We start from the raw sequence: 27,053 nt of genomic DNA on the forward strand, positions 1-27,053 counted from the left end.
CCTACTTTTATTGTGTAAAGCATCACTACACTTCATTTTTATCAATAAGAATTAAAAATTATATATTTAATACATTAAGTAACTATAAAGTGCTTATCTATTTGTATTATCATTCTGCACTTTTCTTAAATTTCCCACATTTCTATAAAATGTCGAAGAGTGCTTAAATGGTCGTCGTCGTTTATTATTATTTAATTCGCTCATATTTAAATGATTCAAAGCAACCAGTCCACAACTTCACAAGACAGTTTGAGAAACCTTCGTATTTCAGATTGTCATTTGCGGATACAGTGGTTTAGGAGCAGTTCGGTAATCAGACCTACACATGTGTGTACAAATTCTGTCAATGTCACTGTCAGAAACCGTTCTGACAGTGACAATGACAGCCACAAATTCGTCCACATGTTGTGACCGTTATGTGTGCAAACGTCGACTAATAAAGTGTCGTTAAAAGTCATTCTGATAGTGACATTGACAGCCACAAATTCGTACACATTTTGTTACCGTAACGAGTGCACACGACGACTACATTTTGTTATTGTATCAATACGGTCGCATTGTTTGCACGACGTTACCACGCGTTATGTCACATTTGACAGTTAGTTACTGATTTGAAGATTTTGCGACTGAAAAAATGACATATTTTTTTTATTTTAAAATCCGGATATCACGTCAATACACATTTTGAAAAAAAAATTGTAGGCATAGGCATTATCAGTGTAGTTATGATAGTATTTAATAGGTGGCGCTAAAAATCGAGGTACGATTCTTAGTATGAAGCATGTAGATCCGATATAAATAATCCTTGCCTATCCTTACATATTATATTTTCAATTGCTATTTAAATCGGAACAAAAATAAACAATGTATTTGAAAACGTTTATTGAAAACAAAATACATAAAATAAAAAGAATCCTATGAAGAATCAACTTTGTATACTCTGTCAACCAAGTCTGTCAGTAAAATAAATAAGAACAAAGAAAACTATATGCATCCTTTTCTTTAGGGTGCTAGAGAAAAGGATACCTATAGTTTTCTTAGTTCTTATTTACTGACAGACTTGTTTGACAGAATATACATAAAACTTTTAAAGTTTTAAAAGTATAGTATAAATATCTAACTATAGAAGAAAACAGTTAAACACTTTATTATTTGTTTTTAAGTAGTCACACTACTATATATAAATTATAACTGGAATAGATGCCGGCTCGGCCACTGGTGGACTTGAGAAGATTATTTTTTTTTTCAGTTTATAAGTAATAAATATAATCAGAACAACAGTATATAATTTAGGCCACATCTAATCTTTAAACAAGTATTAGTAGTAACTTTAGTTATTAAATAACAGATCTACTTATCCATAACTAATCGTAACATATTAAAACTAGGTTTTATGACACGTTATTAATATTTACATCTACAAAAGTAAGTAACGAAAGTATATAAACAAAAAATAACAACAAATCAAATATAACGTGTAACTTCTTCCAAAAAATTATAGAAATATAAAACAGTCTTCGAAATAATATATTCTGTCTGCTAATACACTAGCACTAGCACTAACTGTAAAATACGTACAGTCTTTGTTGTACTGACTTAACTTGAATAACTTCATGATTTCAGTCTTGATCTCTCTAAAAATCTAAATAAAGAAAAACATGATACACACTTATTTTTGCGGATGGTAAAAGTACTTCGCCACTAGCGCCACTTTGATCTGGTGGCGTTTCTACGAACTATTAACAGTTCATCATTTTGTACCTAGATGGCGCTAGTTACCTGCTAAGAAGTACAAACAGTGTAATCTTAAAGTTTTAGTAATCCTATTGCAAATAAAAATATTAAACATTTTGTGAGTTAGTAACTATATTATGCTTATTAATATCCTATTATCCGCCAATCGCTTGTTAAAATCTACAACTTTTTTGGTCACACAATACACCATACTAGTGGGTTTTATAAGTTATGTAAAGTAATAAAATAAAGTATTAATCAATAACCATCCTGGGATAACTAATTAGATATTTAAAAAAACGTTTCATGTTAACATACAAAATATAAAAGACTTTTTTTTAGTAAAACTGTGGATATTTTGATACTTATGGTAAATCGAGTAACTTCAACCGGACGAACCTACTTCGGCAAAAGCTTTTTAGCGGGCGGTATCTCAACATTATGTACAATAGAGCAATGCCTTTTTAACTCAGTGTACTTCCTAAACTTTGAATCGCAGATTAAACAATCGACGATCATCTTCCTCACATTATGTATGGACCATTCGTGGTCCCACTTTTCTTTTAGAGTTTTGAAGTAGTTACAGCAGAATCGGCACTTGAATTTGTTTAGGGTGTTCGCGTGTGCGCATTTGATATGTTTGTTGAGCATGGATTCGAAGTGGAAGATTTTGTGGCAGAATTGGCAGGGGATCGGGTCGTTTTTATTGTGGTACTCCATGTGTTGTATAAGCATTCGTTTGGAGTTGAACTTGCGGGCGCAGAGGTCGCACTGCAGGTAGGTGGTGCCGTGGATTTTCTTGTGTTTGGAGAAGTTGCTGGAGTCACTGAACGATTTGTCGCAGAATGTGCACTTGTAGATGGTCAGTTTGGCGTGCTCGCGGAGGTGCGCTTTGTACCTGAAAATGGATGTTAAAATATATATCTAAATAATCTAAGTCAACTACTACTAACGCCACCTGTTGTCGATATTGTGTAACCTACACATGTCACTGTCTATGATGTATTTAAAAAAAATAATTAGTCTGCTACAACGAATTCAATAAAATGCATATTTATTATTTACACAGAAGGCTCAGAACCTCATAAAAGAAAAACCTGATTGGATGATTTTTTTTGTGGTGTGTGTGGTACTTTTGACACATTTTGCGAAAGTTTTGGAGTAGTTGTAAATAATTTAGAAGTAAGCAGAAAATTGAAGAGAAGTTCTCCTGAGTTTGCGTACAAGGTTCCAGTAGACCACTTGGCCTGGAATTTTCCCCCACCTACCAGATTTCACCCAGTTTTCATGCCACCGAGCAACACTAAAGAAAACGATAACGATATATCAATGCTCTAGCGGCATTATTATGAACTAATTGCAATTCCTTACCTAGTTCCTAGATGGCGCTAGTAGTAGGTAACTAGGTACTTAGTTTTGTATTGTGTGTAACAGGAATTGTAATTTAGTCATAGCTGGGCACCGTTAATCAAATAGTTAACTTCGATAATCGTTTATCCGTTACTTAAAAAGTTAACTTCGTTAATCGTTAAAGCGATACATTTCGGTAGATTTAACGGAAGTTAAAGTTAATCGATAATCCGTTAACACGTCATAAAAATAGGACTCCACTGTAGGTATTATGTATTTCTATTTACTAAGTATCCTCCAAAAACCATTGAAACCTGTGACGCCAATCGGTAAAAAACCGAAATGTAATAATTACGGTCTCTTCGGGCGTTTACCGCCGTTGTTTGCCTAAATCCTAGGTTTTACTTCGGATTGGTAATTATTGGGTCATTCATGCGGTTGCGATCGTGGTGCATCGGTTCTTCAGATTAAGTTTTGAGATGACAACTCGATGCTGTGGGCCACGATAACTTGGTAGAGTAATCTAGGGCCCGCGCCGGACTCTAACTCGATGCGTCGGTTGCGCGATTTGTCTGTCATGCCTGATGATTTCACTCTATTCGGGAGGTTAGTGATCGATCTAGCACGCCTAATAATCTTATTAAGTAAGCGTGCTAGATCGATCACTAACCTCCTCTAAATCTTTAGAAGATCTCGAATAAGTGATCCAAAGTCGCCAATTAGTCTTTAGACTGTTTATAACCGACGGATCTGCTTTTACCGATAAAACCTAGATTTTGCCGTACTACGGGCTTTTACAGTAGCAGTAAGAACGTGGTTTTCGCGGCGCAACGAGCCGCTTGGTGTGCTGGATTAACGATTAACGGACTCGATGAAATTTAACGGAAGTTAACGAATCCATTAACATTTTTAAAAGTTAACTTAAAAATTAATCCGTTAATCGAAATGTTAACTTCGTTAATTAACGATTAACGGATTAACGAGTTAATGCCCAGCTATGAATTTAATCTGCTAAGGGTGCTCTTTATAAATTTTATAATGTGCTCGATCAGGTGACCCTTAGTCGCCCATGCGGTATAAAACGGTACATTTTTAAGCTGTAACCTCTCTAACTAGAATTCTATATTTTTGCATTTGACAGCTGCTCATCGGTGTAGATTAACTTATAAATCTCATTGCTCACCTGTGACTGGAACCTTTACTGATGAAAAGCTGCCAGTCTAATGAAAACTCACCCTAGGATTTGAATTTGTCCTATTAAAAGGACATCGGGATCCTAGAGGAGTATCGTTACCTGTCGACTTTAGTGATGGTCTCCGCTTGGCAGACCTCGCACTGTATGTTGAGGGCAAGGATGATATTATAAAGGACTGACAATTTTCATACTAAGCAACCAGGTACCATTTGTTAGCGCCACCTATTAAATACTATCACAATTACACACTGATAAAGCCTAAATTTTTTTTTTATTTTCAAATGTGTATTGTAGTGATATCATGATATCAAAATGAAGAAATATGTCGTTTGTTTTAAAATAAATTAAGACGCAAAAATATCGGTGAAAATGTGATTTTTGCCACTTCCAGGCTGTGAATCAGCGCCATCTAGTTTTATCCATGAATTAAGGGCCATTTTAGAAATACATTTTTGTGTATGAGATTGTCAGTCCCGGCATATATTTTCGTTGATGTTAGGTATTTAGAATGGCGGTATTTTGTGAACATCAAAGGAGTGAGTCTTCTGTGGTAAATGGTTACCTGTCGACTTTAGTGAAGGTCTCCGCTTGGCAGACCTCGCACTGTATGTTTAGGTTCCGTTCCTGCTGACCGGTATTTTGTCCAGGGTGCTCTTAATGATGTGCTCGATCAGATGTCGCTTTAGGTCGCCAATGCGGTCGAAGATTTTTAGGCAGACGTCGCATACCTGGAAATTATAGTTACAATTTAGAAGTAAATTGTCTTGGGAGGACAACTGCAGGCCTATGATGCTTGCAATTTCATCACTTATCGACATGGATAAAGCATCCGTCACTTTCTGACAAGTATGTAAGTGTGAGAGTGACAGGTGTCTTATCCACGTTGATAAGTGATAAAATTGCAAGCATAATAGCCCCGCAGTTTTTTAAATTTTGTTAAATGCAGAAATTGCCATTAAGGGCTTGAGTTGAGTGCCTAAGTATAGCGTACGAGTATATGTCCCTTAAAACTGCGATAATCACTAAATATGATTCAGTTTTGCGTTTTCTAAGCATGTCGCAAAGGTCTACAGCTCCCAGAGCCACTAGTTTACTTATTCTCTTATAAGATACTAGCGTTTGCCCGCAGCTTCGCTCGCGTTAGAAAGAGACAAAAAGTAGCCTATGTCACTCTCCATCCCTTCAACTATCTCCACTTTAAAGATCACGTCAATTCGTCGCTCCGTTTTGCCGTGAAAGACGGACAAACAAACAGACCCACACACTTTCCCATTTATAATATTAAAAAATATATATTAAGTATGGATAATTCCATCATTCCATAAAATGTATGAAGTACCTATTATAGGTACAAAATATTTGGTAAACAATGAAAAACAATAAGAGTTTTGAATGATTCACGGTTATTTTCATTAGACTTATATTGGTCTATATCCCGGTCAATATAAGTCTAATGAAAAACAAGTTCAAGATCACATGAGATATGTAAAGTTCAGCATTTGCCCCGGCTGCTATAAAATCGCTGCTGATTTACCTTGGCCTGATTCTAATACACTTTAGTGATTGATCGTCAATTATAATTATCTTATCATTAACGCGCTTTGATACAATGATAATTAGGGAAACATGTTTATCGATAGGTTGAACAAACTTTAGGTAGGTAAATGTGACAAATAAATAAACAAATCGTTTCAAAAGTTACAACAAAACAAACTAACGAAGAAGGGAACAATAGTACATTGTGCAACAAGGGGTGGAAGTTGAATATAACAAAGAGAGTAAGTTAAATCGCGACGGCTTGCCGGAGCAATTTAAAGACTCGAGTTAGTAATATTCAATTATTCATACTCCCCGAGTTACACACAATGTTTTTCATCACACTCGCAAGGTAAAAAATATGTAAATAGATGTAAAAAAGTTAAGTACGGTACAAGAAATTTCATTATTCCCTTGGGAGAACGATTTTTCTATAACTCACGCTCCGCCTGCGTGCAATAGCACATTTAAAATGCGGGTGTGATGAAATAGTTATTTGTTTTACAGGGGGGCAAAGTTGTTGTTTAACCGCACGTGCCAATATTGATACCCGAGCAAGCGAAAGATTCCAATATTGAGCGAGCGTAGCGAGTGGTTCAAAAAGTGGAATCTTGAGCGTTGCGAGGGTATCAAGGCACGAAGGTTAAACAAACTTTGCTCCCGAGTGAAACACAAAATTTTTCACCACACCAACACGAACAAATACTGACTATAAAACAACAAACTAAATCAAATCCATCAATTTATTCATTATTTAGGATTAAAAATCATCATTTATTAGTAAATTCTACCAACCACTCCCTTACAATTTTTTACATTTTGCTTATACTTATCACAAACGTAATCTTCAAGCAAGCAAACAACGATCGTCTTAGAACACATTGATTGTAAGAGACCGCCGACCGATTATCCGTATCCCTCTAACGATACCCATATTATCCGTATCCGTATCCGTATCCGTATCCCTATCCCTATCGCTATCGCTAACGCTGTCGCTATCGCTAACGCTAACGCTATCGCTATCGCTATCGCTATCCCTATCGCTATCCCTATCGCTATCCCTATCCCTATCGCTATCCCTATCCCTATCGCTATCCCTATCTCTATCCCTATCGCTATCCCTATCCCTATTATCCCTATCCCTATCCCTATCCTTATCCTTATCCCTTATCAAGATGTTTAATGATATAACACTTTAAGTTCTCGCGCTTTGTACACATATTTAAAGTCACATACAGGTCCTCCCACCAAGTTTATTTTAAAGGTAAAAATAATGTTAATTAATCGCGTTCGACCTGTATGTGACTTTAAATATATGTTTAATGATTTCTTATCAAGTGCTAAAAGATAAAGTTTCATGGTTTTATCTTTTAAAATTAAGAAATCCCATACAAACTTTCAACCTCTTTTTCAACCCCTTCATCCCTTTTTTTTTCGAAATAAAAAGTAGCCTATGTTCTGTCTCAGGGTCTAAAGATTGTCTGTTCCAAATTTCATCAAAATCGGCTGCGTGGTTTAAGCGGGAAAGCGTAACAACAGACAGACAGACAGACAGACAGACAGACAGACAGACAGACAGACAGACAGACAGACAGACAGACAGAGTTACTTTCGCATTTATAATATTAGTCATGTTTATTTTAAAGGTAAAAATAAATTAATAGTTTAAAAAACACTCCTTTTTGTTGTACTTAACACAGCAAAAGGGAATCTACAAGTTTCTAATGGGGTGGCAACGCGCATGTGACACTGTTTGAGTTGCAGGCGTCCATAGGTTACGGTGACCGCTTTACATCAGGCGGGCTGTATGCTTGTTTGCTACCGACGTAGTATTAAAAAAAAATTAAAAAAAAACAGCTTAAGAAATCAAGTTAAAAATTGTATGAAATTCCTTTGCACTCTGTGGATAAAATGCAACTTTGCTATATATTTTCGAATATTGAAATTGAAATTGAAATTCTTTATTTCAGGTCTATCGACCCATATTTTTGTTAATAATACATTTAGCTTAAAACTAGGTTATTTATAGCAAAGAGACCCTTTACCAGTTGGTGTTGTGAAAAAATCAAATTATTTTATGAAATATATTTTTTAATTTGTTTTTTAAGTAGTAACATACTACGATATAAATAATAAATATAAATTGCTGGAAATAAAATTGGATACCGCTTTATTAGGCAGGCGTCCGGTTTTTTATCCCATAGCCCAGTATTTAATCCATCACTTTCATCCAATAGCCCAGTTCATTTTACATTCCATTAACTCTCAAATAGTCCTTACACCCTGGCGGGTGCTGCCTCTGCATGTGTCCCATGATACGGGCAAGGGCAATCCGCTCGGTGTACCCTTTACATTTCATTTAAGTGTCAAAAGGGTCTCTACGCTTTAGCTTCGGCCCCGCGCACGCATCCCAAAGGTCAGAAACACCATTGTGCCGTGATGGGAATACATACAAGTTAAAATTTTGACAAAACCCCCGACCGCGACATAGTGGACCGATTTTCATGAAACATGGCTAAGAACACACCCGACTAACTCATCTATCAAACAAAAAAAATCGAAATCGGTTCATCCGTTCGGGAGCTACGATGCCACAGACAGACACACACAGACAAACAGACAGACAGATAGACAGACAGACAGACAGACGGACAGACAGACAGACAGACACGTCAAACTTATAACACCCCTTCGCTTTTGCATCGGGGGTTTTAAAAAAAAGGTCATACCTTATTGCACTTCCTGTACTGCCGCGGCTTCCCCTTGGATCCAAAAATCTCGTTGGACATAACCTTAGCTATGACAGAGTCCGCCCTGCGGATATCCTCGTCCCTCACACAGTTCTCTTCGTGGCCATCGTCGTATTTTAGATCCAAATCTGACTTCTCTGTCACCTCCGGCTTTAGCTGAATAATATCTGAAATATAGAAAATTAAAAAGTTAAAGGAAAATACACATGGTGTAACATGAGAGAGTCTTCATCCTCCTTGCGTTGTCCCGGCATTTGCCACGGCTCATGGGAGCCTGGGGTCCGCTTTGACAAATAACCCCAAGATTTACCGTAGGCACTAGTTTTACGAAAGCGACTGCCATCTGACCTTCCAACCCGAAGGGTAACTAGACCTTATTGGAATTAGTCCGGTTTCCTCACGATGTTTTCCTTCACCGAAAAGCGACTGGCAAATATCAAATGACATTTCGCACATAAGTGAAAAACTTATTGGTGCGAGCCGGGGTTCGAACCCGAGACCTCCAGAACGAAAGTCGCACGCACTTACCGCTAGGCTACCAGCGCTTCAACTGTAACATGAGAGTGTCTGAGGTTTTGTGAGAAGATGGACGATAGGCTTCCCAGCACTTGCATGTAAATTGTCTGTTTTGTTTATTTAAGTATAATAAATTTTAAATATTCTTTATTTACATGAACATATTTACATAATTATATAAGAAACTAAGACTAAACTTAAAAGCTAGCTAATGTCTAAAATAGGCCCTTGAGGCATTGTACCAAAGATACTGGCGACATTTCCTCGCTGTATCGCAATGCTGATACGTTGAGCGAGGAAGTCGCCAGGTCTTCGGTCACCAGTTACCTCAACCAGACGCTTCGCGATTTCTGTGAACAACTTGTTCGCGCTGGGGCCCCATGGACCTAGAGTTTCTACACCAAAGGGTACAAAAAGGTATTCTTTGCCAAGACTTTTGTATTTATTACGTTTCAAAATTTCGGCACTTTCTGCCGCTGCGCCCGCTTGGAGGTGAGACGGTGCCAATGTGTCTACGCAGGTAGCATCCCACACTAACATTCGTCCCATACTCCAAGGGACCAAGGACACTCCATCAGGCCTCTTGCCATCATCTCTGATTATGCCAGTCGGCTCAAGGAGAGCAGGCACATTGATGGTTGCAAGGGACCGACGGATAATGTCATTAACAGTATAATTCATATTCTGTAAAATAAAACTATGGAAACGGATTAAATCGCGTATAATGAATTTAAAATACATCCCGACGTTTCGAACTCTTTACAGCGTTCGTGGTCAACGGGTGACTGAGGAAAAATTACAATGTGCAAAAGCTACCCACATAGAAGAAATATTAACGAACCATGACCACAAATAATATAGATTTCTAAGGCAGGTTCACACACTATTAATAAAGCTAGTTATACAATATTCAAAAAATTTACCAATACTATGTTTAAAAAAAAACAATTAATCTACATAAAATTGACAAAGAAGTTTTATTTCATGAGTAACTATCGCGGCTTAGGCTGTGATGCCGTGTAAAATATATAAAAAAAAATGAGGAAACCGAATAATTTTAATATTCCTGATCACATTAGAAGACTAAAATGTCATAATTTTCTGGATTTCGCCTACTTTAACAGCTATTAGCATTAAAACAATTAACAGTTAGGTATTTAGCACAAAACGCTCTTTTGATAGCGATGATGCCTTTATCGGGCATAATCTAACTATCTTCGTTGATAGATGTCAAAAAGATACAAGACTCATTGCAAAAAAAAATTTTTCGGAAAAAAATGTCAATTTTTATTTTAAGTGCCACATTTACAAATAACATTTACATTTTATGAGAAAATACATCCAAAAAAACAAAAAAAAAGGAATTTTTTGGCGAATTTTTCTTGACGTCATAATATACATATAACATTTTATCTTTTTTTTGGCCTCAGAAATGCGTGGTTAAAATCTTTCTGTTTCCTTGTGTCACACTAGGCTTGTGTCGTTCACGAACTATGAACTGTTAGGAATAAAATCCCATCAATGACCGAAATGAACTGAATCTTTCCGTGCTCTGAGAATCGGTCTTTGCTCATTTAGTTCAGTATAGGATCGGCGAGCGCGAGCGGTTTGGATCGAGAACGAATGTGTGACCGCGCCGATCGAGAGCGAGAGCTACTTAGCAGAGCAACAAAAAAAGTCAAGTTTTCATATTAAACTTCGGTTACTTACAACCTTTCGGCCCGGAATGTTACTATCTGTGGACTATTCGTATCATTTTGACACTATTCGGTCCCATTCGTTCTGATCTTTCCGACCGCAGTGGTCGCTGGTCTGGCTGAACTAAATGAGCAAAAGACCTAAAAGAGCGAACTAGTTCGTGGGAGTGATTGAACGAGCTAGATCGGAGCGCTCCGATCAACGAACGAAACGGCACAAGCCTATGTCACACCGTGTATATGTCCGAATCCAACTGGAATAGTTCATTAGGATTAATAACAGTAAAATGAGCCTTAATTGATCATCTACCCAGAAAAAACATGTGTACAGTCAACCAATTGGAATTGGGTCAATATGACAAGCAGTAAGAGATTTCTTACAATCTGATTTATAACGTCACTATGACATAGTTCTACAGTGGCCTAGGGTTCCAATTGGTTGACTGTACCTATGAATTCTTTTATTCCTTTAATTGTTAATTAACAATATTAGCAAAGACCTAGCTAGGGGCTAGTCTGAAAATCAGCGCTAGATAGCTTTAACTGTCTAACTAGCACATGCTGAGACTCGTACCCATTGCCTAGTTTCTAAGTGTATGTACTTTCGTTTATTATTATTAATTTTTTTTTCTGTCCTGTAAATGTAAATGTAGTATTAAGTTATTAAGTTGTACAATACTCTTAGTTGTGGCAATAAATATTTTTTTATTTTTATTTTTTATTTTTAAGAACGATTTAATACTGGACTGACAAAGCCCCCCCCCCCCCTAAAATAGCGTACCCCTGAAATGTATGGGCCTTTTAGGCTTAAAACTACAAAGGGAATGTACAAGTTTCTAATAGGGTGGCAACGCGCATGTGACACTGTTTGAGTTGCAGGCGTCCATAGATTACGGTGACCGCTTTACATCAGGCGGGCCGTATGCTTGTTTGCCACCGACGTAGTATTTAAAAAAAAACCTAGATGGCGCTGTTTCGCAGCCTGAAAGTGGCCAAAATCATATATTTTTGCGTGTTTTTATAAGAACAAATGACATATTTCTTTATTTTAAAATCATGATATCACGTCAATACACATTTTGAAAAAAAAAAATTGTGGGCATCATCAGTATACTTATGATAGTATTTAATAGGTGGCGCTAAAAAATCGAGGTACGATTCATAGTATGAAGTATATAAATCCTATATAAATAATCCTTGATATTAGTAAGTACTTTTATAAATAGATGTCTCTGCAGGTTATATAGAAGGCGCTATCGGTAGCTCTATTCAGTTTATACATTAAGTGCATTTGCACTCGACGTCATTGTTCGAAGGACCAAAATTATTTTTGCAACTGTTCTTATTAATTCCAGTAAGAATGGTTAATATAAGGAGGACATGAGTGAGATATGTTGTTATAATACTAATAATAGGCTAGTTTTCTATACTTAAAATAAAATATTTTCCCCTCACTAGCTCGGAAACACGTGTTTTATCCTTTAATACCAGCAAGTAAAAACGCATTTTATCCATTAGTGGGTAAAGTAATTTGACCTTGAATATAGCCAAATTTTCTGCTTTAAAATTGATAGACGTGGGTGAATCTAGTGATGAAGATATTTTACCACCTGTGGAACTACTGGAAGCAATATTCGCGTAAGTAAACATTATTATCAACCCGCTCCTGTTCAAAAATAGTTTTTAACCCCCGACGCAAAAACGACGGGGTGTTATAAGTTTGACGTGTCTGTCTGTCTGTCTGTGTCTGTCTGTGGCATCGTAGCTCCCGAACGGATGAACCAATTGCGATTAATTTTTTTTGTTTGAAAGCTGAGTTAGTCGGGAGTGTTCTTAGCCATGTTTTATAAAAATCGGTCCACTATGTCGCGGTCGGGGGTTTTTCAAAAGTTTAACCGGTAAAAAGTTAACTGTTCAACTTGAACTATATATCAAAACAATCCTTATTAAACAGTGCTTGTGTATAAGTTATAGTTAGTGCAAATAAAATACACTCTGAAGTACAAATTGCAAAAAACTGATCGTCAGAAATTAACGCGTATGGTGTAGGAAACTAGGAAGAGGTTCGTACGTCTTGTACTGAGCTGAGACTGACTGAAATAGCATGACACATTCGTACGTTTCCGTAAGAATACGAAGGAAAAGCTTTTGGCACTACATCAGTACTTTGTATTTTTCATAAGATTTCTAACCACAAAATTAAAATTTTGAAAAAAACCCCCGACCGCGACATAGTAGACCGATTTTCATGAAACATGGCTAAGAACACTCCCGACTAACTCAGCTTTCAGAAAAAAAAAACTAAATCCAAATCGGTTCATCCGCTCGAGAGCTACGATGTCACAGACAGACAGACAAACAAACAGGCAGACAGACAGACAAACAGACACACACACACAGACACGTCAAACTTATAACACCCCGTCGTTTTTGCGTCGGGGGTTAAAAACAGTATAAAACATCGTCGATAATCGACTTACCTGACTCACAAGAATCATCCAAAGCGCTCAAAGTTTCAAAATCCGACACATTATGTTCCTTCTCATGCTCCTTCAAATCATTCCTTTTATTACTTTTAAAATCACAATGTTCACACATGAACACACAATGTATCTTAGCCACATGAGTTCTCAATCCATCTGCCTTAGAATAAGTCTTAGAGCAATACACGCATCCGTATTTCCGAGAGTGGATCTTGTTGTGTGCGCGCAAGGTGAATTTTGAGGCGAATACTTTGTGGCACTTGCTGCATTCTAGCTCTGGGTCGCCGTGCGACATGCAGTGCTGCTCGAATTTCTTTTGCGATTTGATATTTTTGCCGCATTCCGTGCAGAGGAATTTGATCTCGCCTACTGTTCTGCCGTCGTAGGTTCTGAAATGCATACTAATATTATAAATGGGAAAGTATGTGTCTGTTTGTTTCTCCGTCTTTCACGGCAAAACGGAGTGACGAATTGACGTGATATTTTAACCCTTAAATGCATGATTTTTTTCTTTTAACTAGAAATTAATAATGTGATAGACAATGGTTTTCTGACTCTAGGAAAAATAATAAAAAAATATTTAACATTGATTTTAATACTAAATCAGTGTTAGAAGTAAAATAGGATAAATCTTACTTATATAAATATATAATTACTAGTAAAATTTATAAGAAAACTTTTACTAATATTAAAAAGGTACACTATTTGAGAAACCCCTATGATAAAATGATTAAACATAAAATAGTTACTAACTCTGAAAAAATTTGCCTGAATCATGTACTAAAAATCACCATCATCCAGTTTTTTCACACTTTTATAGTTCAATAGTTCAAATATATTTATTTCTCTAAGATTACAAATCACTTAAGCGAGAAACAAACAACATTTAAGTAATTACATAAATTACAAGTAAGCCATAAGCCATTCCCATTTGCCATTGCTTTTCCGCCATTTTTTCTTAAATAAAAACATTATTTCCAACCCTTTAAGAAAAAATGGCGGAAAAGTGTGAAAAAACTGGATGATGATCCTACAGATCTAAGAAAAATAAATAAAAACGTCCAGCTTATATTTTGGCTAGTTTATTAAATAATACATGCATTGTAGCCAAATGGCAACAATATGCATTTAAGGGTTAAGTGGAGATAGTTGAAGGGATGGAGAGTGACATATTCTACTTTTTGTCTCTTTTTAGCCCCCCACTTTAACGCGAGCGAAGCCGCGGGCAAAAGCTAGTGAAGTATTAATTAATAGACCGGCCAAGAGCATGTCGGGCCATGCTCAGCGGCCCTGATACAATAAGCTATTACCGATGTTATAAAAAAAAAAATATTATAGGACATTCTAGATTACACAGATTGACTGAGTCCCACGTTAAGCTCAAGATGGTGATGTGAAAGGGTATATTTGGCGGCCCTGATACAATAAGCTATTACCGATGTTATAAAAAAAAAAATATTATAGGACATTCTAGATTACACAGATTGACTGAGTCCCACGTTAAGCTCAAGATGGTGATGTGAAAGGGTATATTTGAGCATGTTTTTCAAAGTTGTCCACCCCACTTTTTTTTTGGATTTGGAAATTTTTATGTGTTTTCCACTTAGAATCGCGAGCTCTTTCAATCCTAATAGGAGAAAAAAAAGTGTCCCAGGGTTTTTTTCCAATTCCGTTACCATTTTTTCATACTTTGTATGGCGGTAACGGAATGAAGGTTCGAAAAAATTTATGGAAATCTTGGTACATTTTTTTTCTCCTATCAGGATCGAAAGAGCTCTCGATTCTGAGTGGAAAACACATAAAAAATTCCAAATCCAAATAAAAGTGGGGTAGACAACTTTGAAAAAAATGTCCAAATATACCTACCTTTTCACATCACCATCTTGAGCTTAAAAAAAACCCATGTTACAAAAAAAGTGGGGTGGGCAACTTTGAAAAAAAATGGCCCATTTATTACCTGGGGCTGATGTGGTCTCCAACCATGTGCTGCCTGAACTCTATGATCTGATCGAAGATCTGCTTGCATTTGTCGCACTGGTATTTCTTCTGACTTGGGTTGCTGTAGTCGGGCTCTTCTGGAAATTACATATTTATTTATTTGAAAACATATTTCTTTTACATTACAGGTAAATCAGAACAGTAAATAAGTGCTGCAAAGCGCTGGTAGCCTGGTAAGTTACGTGCGACTTTCGTTTCAAAGATCGCGGGTTCGAACCCCGGCTCGCACCAATGAGGTTTTCGGAATTTATGTGCGAAATGCCAGTCGCTTTTCGGTGACGGAAAACATCGTGAGGAAACCGGACTAATTCCAATAAGGTCTAGGTCTAGGTCTTCGGTTAGGAAGGTCAGATGGCAGTCGCGCTTTCGTAAAAACTACCTACGCCAAATCTTGGGATTAGTTGTCAAAGCGGACCCCAGACCCCCATGAGCAGTGGCAAATGCCGGGATAACGCAAGGAGGATAATGATGATGATGTATTTATGCCATGAGCTTGGCAAAAAAGAGTAGAAATGGAACACGTGGAACACTTACTTTTCTCATACAGACATGTCTTCATACTATACTATCATCATCCTCATGGGAGCCTGGGGTCCGCTTTGACAACTAATCCCAAGATTTGGCGTAGGCACCAGTTTTTTACGAAAGCGACTGCCATCTGACCTTCCAACCAGAAGGGTAACTGGGCCTTATTGGAATTAGTCCGGTTTCCTCACGATGTTTTCCTTCACCGAAAAGCGACTGGCAAATATCAAATGACATTTCGCACATAAGTTCAGAAAAACTCATTGGTACGAGCCGGGTTCGAACCCGCGACCTCCGGATCGAAAGTCGCACGCTCTTACCGCTAGGCCACCGGCGCTATACTATACTATATCTATAAATAAATATTGGGGACACCTTACACAGATCAACCTAGCCCCAAACTAAACAATGCGTACTATGGGTGCTAGGCGACGATATACTTACTTATATAGATAAATACATACTTATGTACATAGACAACATCCATGACTCAATTTGGTAAAAACATTAAATATGATTGGAAAAAAATGCCAAATAACAATTAGTTTAGGATAATTATTGTAGCATCTTATTAAAGTACACCTACACCACACTATAAATTAGTAATTCAGGATTTCTTTCTGTAACAAATATACAGAATATACTAACAAGCCCCCTGCCGATACTTGTTAATCTTGTAATATAGACTTTATTTCCTTCCCCTTAACATACATTTTGCATTAAATTAGAAAATTGACAATCTAATTCACCATAACAAAAAATGCCAAACTTGTAGAAAACAAAAATCCCAAAAATGTTAAGTGACTTTTCAATAAAGTTTTCAAAAATTTAAGTAAATGCTTACTTACCATACACAACCTGTGAATTGCATTCCTCTTTCACTGAACACACCAAATACGGATCATTCATAGCAATCTTCTGTATAGTCTGTCCGTAATGAGAATCATGGCCTAGGAACAATATAGTCTTCCGCTGCTTCGTAGAAGACTGAATGTCCGATGACATCAGTTGCTTCAATGCTTCGTTCTCACTTGGTATACCAATGTATTTCTGTTCCTCTCTAACTCTATTCTCTTTCTCCTGTAAGATCTCCTCAGGTAGTTGCGATAAAAACACACCACACTCGAACTCATCTTCTTCATACAAGTTGAAGTTAGGGTCCGTGGTATTCTGCTGGGTACTAGATTCACTGACCTGAACTTTACGGAACTTTTTATGCTCAAATATGTCTGTCGGGTATGTTGGAGGCTCTTTATTATAATTATACACATTTTGAGTGATGTAAGTGTTGTGTTGTTCCACTCTTATGTGATTCGTTCTAGTGTTGTGGTAGATTGAGTAATGCCCTTGCTGATCCGTGTCATAGTGATTATACACAAATGGACTCCTAGCCGGATCTATCCATACTTGACTCTGATTATAATCAGCTATCTGGTTACCAGACTCATCAACTAACACAGAAATTAGGTCATTATCGTTATACTCCGACGGACCATTTTCCTTAGTCTTATGGCATAGATTCATATCGTAACTGTCTATCAACTTCACATTGCAGAAACCTGTATAAATACACATTTCATTCCCTTCAGTATCAGGAGATGAAATATTCAACTCAATAAATACATTATCGGAGACTTCACAGTTGGTTTCTAAGGTAGTGCACTTTTTTGGCAACAGCAGAACAGGGTAACCTTCCGAATTCATACTGGCGGTAGTGGCGGTAGTGGCGGTACCTTGGTCCATCTTTCGGAAACCTAGGTAATCAGAATAAAAACATATCGTGAACTACCGCGAACAATTTTCCTAACTGAAGGTGTTTTAAAGAATAATTTCTTGATTTATATAACAAAATGCAGGTAAATTTCACTTACCACGTGCCTGGACGGTGCTTCGCTCGACGGGGTAGGTGAAGAAGAGATGAGGATTTGAACTTCGAACGGAAGGTAGGAAAAACTGAGCTACCCTCGTATTTCGTCATTTTGATTAAATCCATTACGCCACTCTTGCCCTTCCTAATTTCACTTTAATTAATCTGCCTTAAAAAATGCCCTAAAACATAAAATATACATTTGTTTTAAATAAAAACACTTTAATTTGTTTTTATTACTTCGATTTTGAACTCAGCGTTTACATTGATCCCAAACAAAACACTACTTCGTTAATTCTGTAGTTAGATTTGCTAAATGCAACCTTATTATAATGCTGCAAGAATTATTATGGTCGTACTAATTTTTACTTGTAAATGACCTGCCCTCGCGTGAACTTTTGACATTTGAATTTCGTTCAGAAATCGTAAACGTCAAACTCAATGTGCGATCACCATCGCTAAAATCTAAAGTCTACCGCCAAGTTTAAGAAACAGAACAAAAATAAATAACATAAATGTTTATTATCTTAAGTTAGGTAGATAATGTACTGCGAAGTTTATTTTAAAAATCACCCGACAAGGCAGATAATTCTGAGCATTGACCAAATGTTTTTAAAAACATTTTTGACCTAAAAACAAAAAGGAATTATTGAAATTAGGCCATGCGCTAATTATCGGATAGAGACAACAATGGAACTAATTAGTTATTTATTTGTGAAGGGCGTAGATATAATCAGTCACCACAGGTAAAGAGATAATGGTAAATATTAATTGATATAAATAGCCGATGAAGTTACGGCTCATCATAACAGTGTTTGTGGTTAACCAAACAACAATCATGACTAATTCAGTGTATCTATTGATCCTAGGTCTTCTAGGATTATCTATGGGTAAGTTTCTTGAATTATACTTTGATGCTTTTTAAGATAATCAGGACTTGTGGTCAAAGAAAAGCACCAATTGATTCCAAGTTCTATGTTTGCTAACTGGCTAGCAAGAGTACGGCCCACCTAATAGTAAGCTATCACCGTAGCCTATGAACGCTTGCATACTCTTCCACTTCAAACTCAGTGCAGAGGTGCCTTAGATGGACTCTTAACTATTCATTGGTGTAACCGTTCTTGAGTAATAATAATAAATAAATCAGTGGACCTTATATTTTTGGACAAAGATTTAGAAGAGAAGCTATTTGTACTATCGGCTGCAAAAGTGCATGGCGAAAATATCAATGAATTCATTCATAATTTCTCCGTGCACTTTTACAGCCGATAGTAGGTACATTATCCAAATCGATATAGCGCCATTTTTGACATCCTACATTCGTTATCGGTCGGATTTCGTTTCGATACTGTGAAAACGCACTACGTCGACACTCGACGATTCAGAGAAATGAACAACTTTACGTCTTCTTTCAGGTCTACCTGTCGAAGACGCTTTCGACCTCCAACACTCATCAGTACGCTACAACCCTCAAGACTTTTACGCCCCCTCGCGTCCCGTGGAATCAGCTAGCCGCATAGTGGGCGGCGGGGACGCTCCCGATGCGTACGCCGAGCACATGGTGGGGCTCCTGATCGGAGTGTACGTGAAGAGTTTCGTGTGCGGGGGGCTCGTGGCTAAGGCGGATGTTGTCTTGACTGCGGCGCACTGTGTGGACGTTGTCATATCGTGGTGGACAGGGGAGTTGATGGAGTAAGTAATGGGTGCTTTAACTTGGTTTATGTAGTAAAGGATACCAACTGGTTCTGTTGCGCTAATACGGAAGAGCAATAGAGATAGAGAGAGAGAGAGAGAGAGAGAGCACTTCGGCTAGCCAGTCAGGTTGCAATCAATCAATCAATCAATCAATCGATCTCTTACCTGTAAGTGTGCAGATCATCACTGGTAGCTTATTAGTACCTTCTGACTGCACCATCTTAGTAAACAAGGACATAACCGACTGTGATAACTAATTGTACCTTTAAATAACCTAACCATAAAATTAAAATTTTGAAAAAACCCCCGACCGCGACCTAGTGGACCGATTTTCATGAAACATGGCTAAGAACACTCCCGATTAACTCAGCTTTCAGACAAAAAAAAACTAAATCAAAATCGGTTCATCCGTTGGAGAGCTACGATGCCACAGACAGACACACACACAGACAGACAGACAGACAGACAGACAGACAGACAGACAGACAGACAGACAGACAGACACACAGACAGACACGTCAAACTTATAATCAAAATGTAGTTTTACCAGGCTGTGTAGATAATAAAATTGACATCTTCTTACAGTACATTCCGTGGCCAGATCGGAAGCAACGCCCTAAGCCACGGCTACGAAGAGATCCGTTTCTCAAGGTACCTGAACCACCCAGCCTGGGACCACGTCACCATCAAGAATGACGTAGGCATTCTGTGGCTGACCGAGGCGTTGTCTGATAATTCTCCAGCCAGACCTATCGCGCTGAGCTTCAAGAAGGTCGGAGGTGGAGAACTCCTGACTGTTACCGGATGGGGGAGACTGTCGGTAAGATTTGAATTGAACGTCCGTATTTTTTCATAACCAATTCTATTAGGTATTAGCTCAGAATAACTTTAAAGGAAGAAAAATACTGCCTGGAAATCTTGATAAAATATTTCCACTTTTTAATTTATTCTGAGCTTAGACGTCCGTAGTTGCAGCACTTAGGTACCTACTTAAAACATGCTCAAGATGCTTAGTCTGTGAAACCAATCTCTTACGCTCCATAGGGATTAATATGACTAAATTATAGTATCTTTATGCATGGGTGGATCTTACAGACCTACGAGACTATGTAACCTGTAGCCGAATGGCACAAACGCTCACGAAACGCTCACGAAACGAAACGGTCGTAGAGATCTATCTCTATCGCTCGTGCATATCGAGGGTTTACTGGTGAAACCCAATAAGTTGAACAAACTGGTTTTTGAAATTCGAACTATGTGCAATTTCCACAAAATTGTTATTTCAAGGGCAAATTTTCTCGATTTATCCGGTTTCACCAGTAAATCCTCAAATATGGTCGCGACAGAGCCAGACTACCTTTTGCGGCGTTTCGTTTCGTGTCGCAGAAATGTCATTCGGCTACGGCACCAGATACACATAGCCACTCGACCCTTTGGAACTTTATATGAACTCATCATGTACCTAAATGAACATGTACTTACATAAAAGTATGATATCGAGGGAGGCAACAGGTGACCCTCGCGCCGGCAGCTTTCTCGCGCAAAGAATTGCTATTGCAATACAGCGCGGGAATGCTGCTTGCGTGATGGGCACCCTGCCGAGGGGCCAGGGCCTGGAGGGTAGTTTTTAGGTTTATTTATTTTTTATATAAGTTATAGTTTAAGTTTTTTTGTCCACTATCTGTACTAATGTATAATCATAATCATAATCAATTTATTAATAATAAACGTTTTATCTTTAGCCAAGACTGACCTAAGATAGCTATTAATTAAATATTGTAAATCCTTATCGCTCAGATGTAATTGATAAATTGATAATAGTGATTTAAAAGAACAGTAAAAAAACTATTATAACACAAATCTTAAATAGCGCACCAATATTTTTTTGTTAACAACTGATTTTTTATTACACCAAAATGATTGCGAAAATATAATAATCAGAAGGACATTTACTGTGACAGCTTTTAGCTAGATTCTTTATTATGATATCGACCTATATTCGACATAACCCTGAAGTCCCTGAACCATTTTATGGTGTGGTGACATCCAAGTTTTTGATTCTACTTCTGAAAGTATTTGCCGCGTTTGTCAAAATATGAAATGCACTCGACTTTCTGTTTGAAGGAATTTTGAGTTACAAATAATGTGCACAACTAAATATATTTTTACTGAGACTGATAACATTTTATTTGCAATTAATCTTCTATCTAAATATATAAAAGAAGAAGCTGACTGACTGACTGACTGACATATCAACGCACAGCCGAAACCGCTGGTCCTAGAGATTTCAAATTTGGCACGTAGGTTCCTTATGTAGTGTAGAGGAGCACTAAGAAAGGATTTTCCAAAATTCACCTCCTAAGGGGGTCAAATGGGGGTTCAAAGTTTGTATGGGGAAACAAGATTAGTTTGACTATTTTATTCGAAACTTCACAGGAAGATTCCTTAAGACATATGACTGAATACGTGTTTCAGGTTTTTTGAAAATTTAACCCCTAAAAGGGTGAAAAGGGGGTGATAAAGTCAAAAAATCAATATGGGTATCGTTTTTATGGTTTATCGGGTCGCTGATCACGATAAATACAACGTTTTTAAAATCTAACGAGGCGGAAGTGAAATACCTTCTCCCCTGTTGTGGTGCAATGGGGTTTAAATATCAAAAATATATATAAAAGAAGATATTGACTGACTGACTGACTGACATATTAACGCACAGCCGAAACCGCTGGTCCTAGAGATGTCAAATTTGGCACGTAGGTTCCTTATATAGTGTAGAGGAGCACTAAGAAAGGATTTTTCAAAATTCGCCTCCTAAGGGACTCAAATGGGGGTTCAAAGTTTGTATGGGGAAACAAGATTAGTTTGACTATTTTATACGAAACTTCACAGGAGGATTCCTAAAGACATATGACTAAATACATGTTTCAGGTTTTTTGAAAATTTGACCCCTAAAGGGGTGCAAAGGGGGTAAAGTCAAAAACACAATATGGGTATCGTTTTTATGGTTTATCGGGTCGCTGATTACGCTAAATACAACGATTTTAAAATCTAATGAGGTGGAAAAGAAATTTTCTCCCCTGTCGTAGTGCAATAGGGTGAAAATATCCAAAATAGCCAAAAGAGGAGCACTAAGAAAGGATTTTCACCTCCTAACATGATAATTTGACAGGGGCAAGGACAGGGACAGGGACAGGGACGGGGACGGGGACGGGGACGGGATAGGGATAGGGATAGGGATCGGGATCGGGATAGGGATAGGGAATACAGTCGGAATAATCGGAATAATCGGTCGGCAATCGATATCTAAATAAAATCTAAGTAAAATGCAGGTGGCTCAGTGGGAAGGGATTAGTAAGTAGGCATCGGCGAGTATCCTGCATCCTGATAACTATTATATTCAATGTGCTGTAAGAAGATCGTTGTTTGCTTGCCTTCTATAAGTTTACGTTTGCAATAAGTATAAGCAAAATGGAAAAAATTGTAAGCGATAATGCAAGGAAGTACTTTTTATCCTACCGACCATAGCGTCGAGATACTGGCTATGTGGGTTGTATGAAGTTTCCCCAGTATAAATATTTATATAGGTAAAATACATACATATTCGTACCTACTACCTACGCTGTGGTCGCTGTGTAACAATTCTACAATCATTGCAAGAATTTCTTTTAAAACAATAGTAATATGTGTAAGGTACAGTCAGCCAAAAAGCAGTGTAAGGTTCTTGGCTGACCGTAAAGCAAATAGATCAGTTACAATGGCCCCCCCAGTCGAGAATTGCCCCGCTTTACCTTAATCGAAATAATCGCGGACAGATGTACCTACAAAGAAACCTACGGATCCAAATGAAAATCTTATTTTTTGTAAACGTTTCAATAAGAATACTTTTATTACGCGGGCGAAGCCGCGGGTAAAAGCTAGTACTCGTATAAGAAGATAACATTTGGGTGTCCTTGTAGGATGATGTGCTAATCGTCAACCCCGAATTTCCCGGACGCGATATTATGGTAAGACCCAGACGTTAAACTTAAGAAAGAAGCCCAAATCACTCCATGCTGTTTTTCTCACACCGCAAAAATCCAAAATAAAACACCAATCGCTCACTTTGAGGCATAACGCAAGTGTCGCCTGCGCATTTATGCGGAAGAGTGATAGAGAGACAGAGCGTTTTGTTGTTTATGTGATGATAGCGTTTGTGACCTTGCTAGGTCGGTAGGACCAGGAATACCAGGATACCAATTTGGGTAACGTAGCTTGGAAAGCGGCTATTTAAGTGCTTAAGCTGAAGTAGGAATACGATGGCTACTTCTGCCGCCTGCTAGAAAATTGACTTTGGCCCGACACAATGTATACTCCAAACAAGTCTATCAGTAAAAAGAACTAAGAAAACTATAGTATCCTTTTCTCCAGCACCTAAAGAAAAGGATGAATACGCTTTGCTCTTATTTACTGACATTACATATGGCTGAACAAAACAACATTTCTAAGTGCGATTGGGGTGCACTATTTACTAGTATAAGTGCGATAGGGATGCACCGACGCGATAAAGTTAATCTAAGAACTGTGTTACGCCCGCTGATCTGATACAGAATAGGCTCATTCATCACACACTTCATTTGCAGAGCTGGGGATCGCTGCCAGACCTCCTGCAGAAGCTGCAAATGTACTCCCTAAGCCAAGCCGAGTGCGAAGAAGGGATACAGAGGGCCAGGGACGAGATTAGCGCGGAGACTCCGGACGTGGTGGAGAAGGTCGAGATCTGTACGATGCACACGCTTGGCGCTGGGCAGGGAATGTGCAATGTAAGTATCATAAATAAATGAATATTATAGGCCATTCCATGAACCTACAATTCTATGGACGCGCGGATAACTCCGAAGAAAAACCTGTGATTCCATCATCCACATTGATAGCTTTGTCTATGACCTCATCCACTAATCTCCCGTCAGTCGGATCGAGGCGCCCGTGGCGAAAACATCTCCAGAAAAATAATAAAATATGCCTACATGCGTTGTCAAATTGTATAAAAATAACAACAATCATAAAAAAAAATACGGAGCAACTTTTCAGAAGAAACTTTATCATTATTATGAAAATCACAATATTACATATATAAACCAACAAACTGCAAAACAAGAGTGTGACCAGTATTTTTTTTAAATAGTGTTTGCAAGTCATTATTAAAAAAACAAGATATTTCTAAGTTTCAAGTAAAATAATTAATTTTTGACAAATTAAGTGAAATTGATTTTCTTTGACGTCACTGAATTATAATTATTTTGATTTTAAATCGTGTTTGCACATCGCAAACCGTCCCATTGCTGGCTTGAATCGCCACCAAGCCATAAAATAAAATTAAAAAAAAAAAAAAAAGTCCGCCATTGTTGGGTCACAGCCGTGGGTCACAGCCGGTCTTCAGATCACTTGTTCTATTACTACTCTGTGGGCCATTCTAGCACTATTGACTGAGTCCCACGGTACGCTCAAGAAGGCTTGTATTATGGGTATCCAGATATCGATATATATAATATACACATACTTACCTAGAAAACATCCATGAACAATCTGTGCTCATTACACAAATATAAATGTACTTACCGGAATTCGAAACAGGATCATACCTATTACGATGCTTCTCATTTCACAAGGAAACCGAATGAAATTTGATCATGTCACACCCGTGTCAGCAGGGCAACCACACCGGCGCGACGTTATATCGCTAGGTGTCTTTCTAACAGTATTAAGCTAGGAACATACTACGCGGATGTCCGCCGTCGAGCGACCGCGACCGCGACCGATCAGTGTGCACGATCACCAAAACGTCCACGACCGTCGACCGATAGTTTGCACGGTTAAGTATATATTCATTGTCCAGATCCGCGTCAGCGGTCGCGCGACGACGACGGACGTCCGCGTAGTATTTATGTTCCTAGCTTCAGCAAGAGTAAAGCGCCCTCCATACTGATGCCGCGAACGCGAGTTTGGATTATATCTGCGCGCGAGTGAGGAGGGCCCTTAAGATAGTTAAGAAATCACGCCCATCATCACTCTGTCTCTATTTGCTGATTCACTCTTCTTCTTCCGTCTAAACGAAAAATGTTTAAGAGGGCTTTCGTGTGAAAAACAGTGAAATCGCAACCGAGCGCTCGATCATACCGTGTGTGGTATCAAATTAAAGGGCTTTGCGAGTGGTTTACAAATATATATCACATTATAGGACTTTTTCTACTTGGTCTAACAAAATATGAGAAAATGTCCAAAAGTGGTAACAATTGTACCGGTGAAGGCTCGTTTTCAAAAAATTGCCAAAAATTAATAATAGCAATTTATAATTACTAAGGCATAAAAGCAATTTAAGTAAACGTTGCAGATTAATTAAGTACAAAAATTACTTCGATGTGATGTAGATTTTCAAAGAAATTGACACTTAATTTTGGGTGATTTCTGAAAAAAATTGAATTCGTCTTAGCCTCGTTTACTCTTTTTCAAAACCTTATAATAAAAATGTAGTCTGAGAAGATTGCAGTACAGGATATACTAATTATAAATTTACCTGTTTTAGTATTCAAAATTGTCCAAATTTTACAAATAAGATCGACTAATTCCGCTCTATATGTGAGTTTTTCTAAACGTGCATTAGAGAAAATTCATAATTAATTCAGTGAGTTAGTTTTCAAAAATCCAGTCTTACAAAAATCAAGATAATAAGACGCTCTAACTGAAACTTGAAGTAAATAAATCCATTGGATAACGGAAAGTGTAGTATTTCACCGACTAAAACTATCAATTTTACATTATTTTGACGTTTTTTTTGAAAGTAGCCTTAATCATGCACCATATTAAATTGCTTCATCATTTCAGGGTGACTCCGGCAGTGGTTTATGGCTAGAGAAATCAAGGAAAACGAAGTGCAAGACGGGAGAGAAGTGTGTAAAAGGAAGTTGCGAGAAGTGTGAAAAGTGGGAGAAGTGCGACAAAGAAGTGTGTGAAGGAGTGAAGAGGGTAGTGGTCGGTTTGGTGTCCTGGGGCTTCCCATGTGCTCGTGGGTACCCGGATATGCACGCGAGGGTTAGTGGCTTCAAGGACTTCTTGGTACCTAATCTGAGATTGTCAGCGGGCGAATATGAGGAATAAACTGTTATTTCTCAGACAATTTTAAGGGTGTCACACATCGATCGATAGTTTCTAGATTGTCAACCAAATCTTGGCACCAAAAACAGGCGGCAACTTTGGAAAATGTAGGGTTCCCCGGCCAATTGTCTTCATAAAACGTGTGCCTTCCTAAACCTTGACGTTGGCGGAATCATCGACGAGCATAGCACTTGAAAATAGATTGGTAATGTAGGGGCGAAGGTTTAATTCGCATAGAAAATTTGAATTTCGCACACATATTAATAATAATAATAATAATAATAAAATACTTTATTGCACACTACAGAAGAAAAGAAACATAATTCAGAACAGATACAACGTGGTAGGTAACAACAGGCGGTCTTATCGCTAAAACAGCGGTCTCTTACAGACAACCTTCAGATAGTCGAGTGGCGATCGGAATAAAATTTACGGGTGGTGCAAAAAAGAATAACAGAAGGCTAGTACCTAAATGTACAATATAATAAAATACATATACTACAAATATAAAAACTATGATAGACTACATATACTAATAAATACAACAATATATGAGATATAACTATGGAGACCATTTCA

General features: G+C 37.8%; 2 protein-coding genes across 2 annotated transcripts; one reads left to right on the plus strand and one right to left on the minus strand.

The window, feature by feature from the left end:
• Positions 1–1,569: 1,569 nt before the first annotated feature.
• On the minus strand, positions 1,570–17,773 carry LOC125235621 (zinc finger protein 184-like). Its single transcript, XM_048142219.1, is given in 8 exon segments — positions 1,570–2,632; positions 4,842–4,893; positions 4,896–5,007; positions 8,545–8,732; positions 13,259–13,650; positions 15,219–15,336; positions 16,633–17,538; positions 17,656–17,773. Coding segments are annotated over 7 exon segments (2,256 nt in total). The 5' UTR covers positions 17,528–17,538; positions 17,656–17,773; the 3' UTR covers positions 1,570–2,133.
• A 645-nt stretch (positions 17,774–18,418) lies between these two features.
• LOC125235122 (chymotrypsin-2-like) lies at positions 18,419–26,636 on the plus strand. The gene is made up of 5 exons (XM_048141557.1): positions 18,419–18,541; positions 19,067–19,343; positions 19,932–20,166; positions 23,966–24,145; positions 26,205–26,636. Exons 1-5 carry the CDS (start codon positions 18,439–18,441, stop codon positions 26,475–26,477), a joined length of 1,068 nt encoding a protein of 355 aa, XP_047997514.1. The 5' UTR covers positions 18,419–18,438; the 3' UTR covers positions 26,478–26,636.
• Positions 26,637–27,053: the final 417 nt, after the last annotated feature.

This window comes from Leguminivora glycinivorella, chromosome 17, assembly GCF_023078275.1.
Source record: "Leguminivora glycinivorella isolate SPB_JAAS2020 chromosome 17, LegGlyc_1.1, whole genome shotgun sequence".
Lineage (NCBI taxonomy): Eukaryota > Metazoa > Arthropoda > Insecta > Lepidoptera > Tortricidae > Leguminivora > Leguminivora glycinivorella.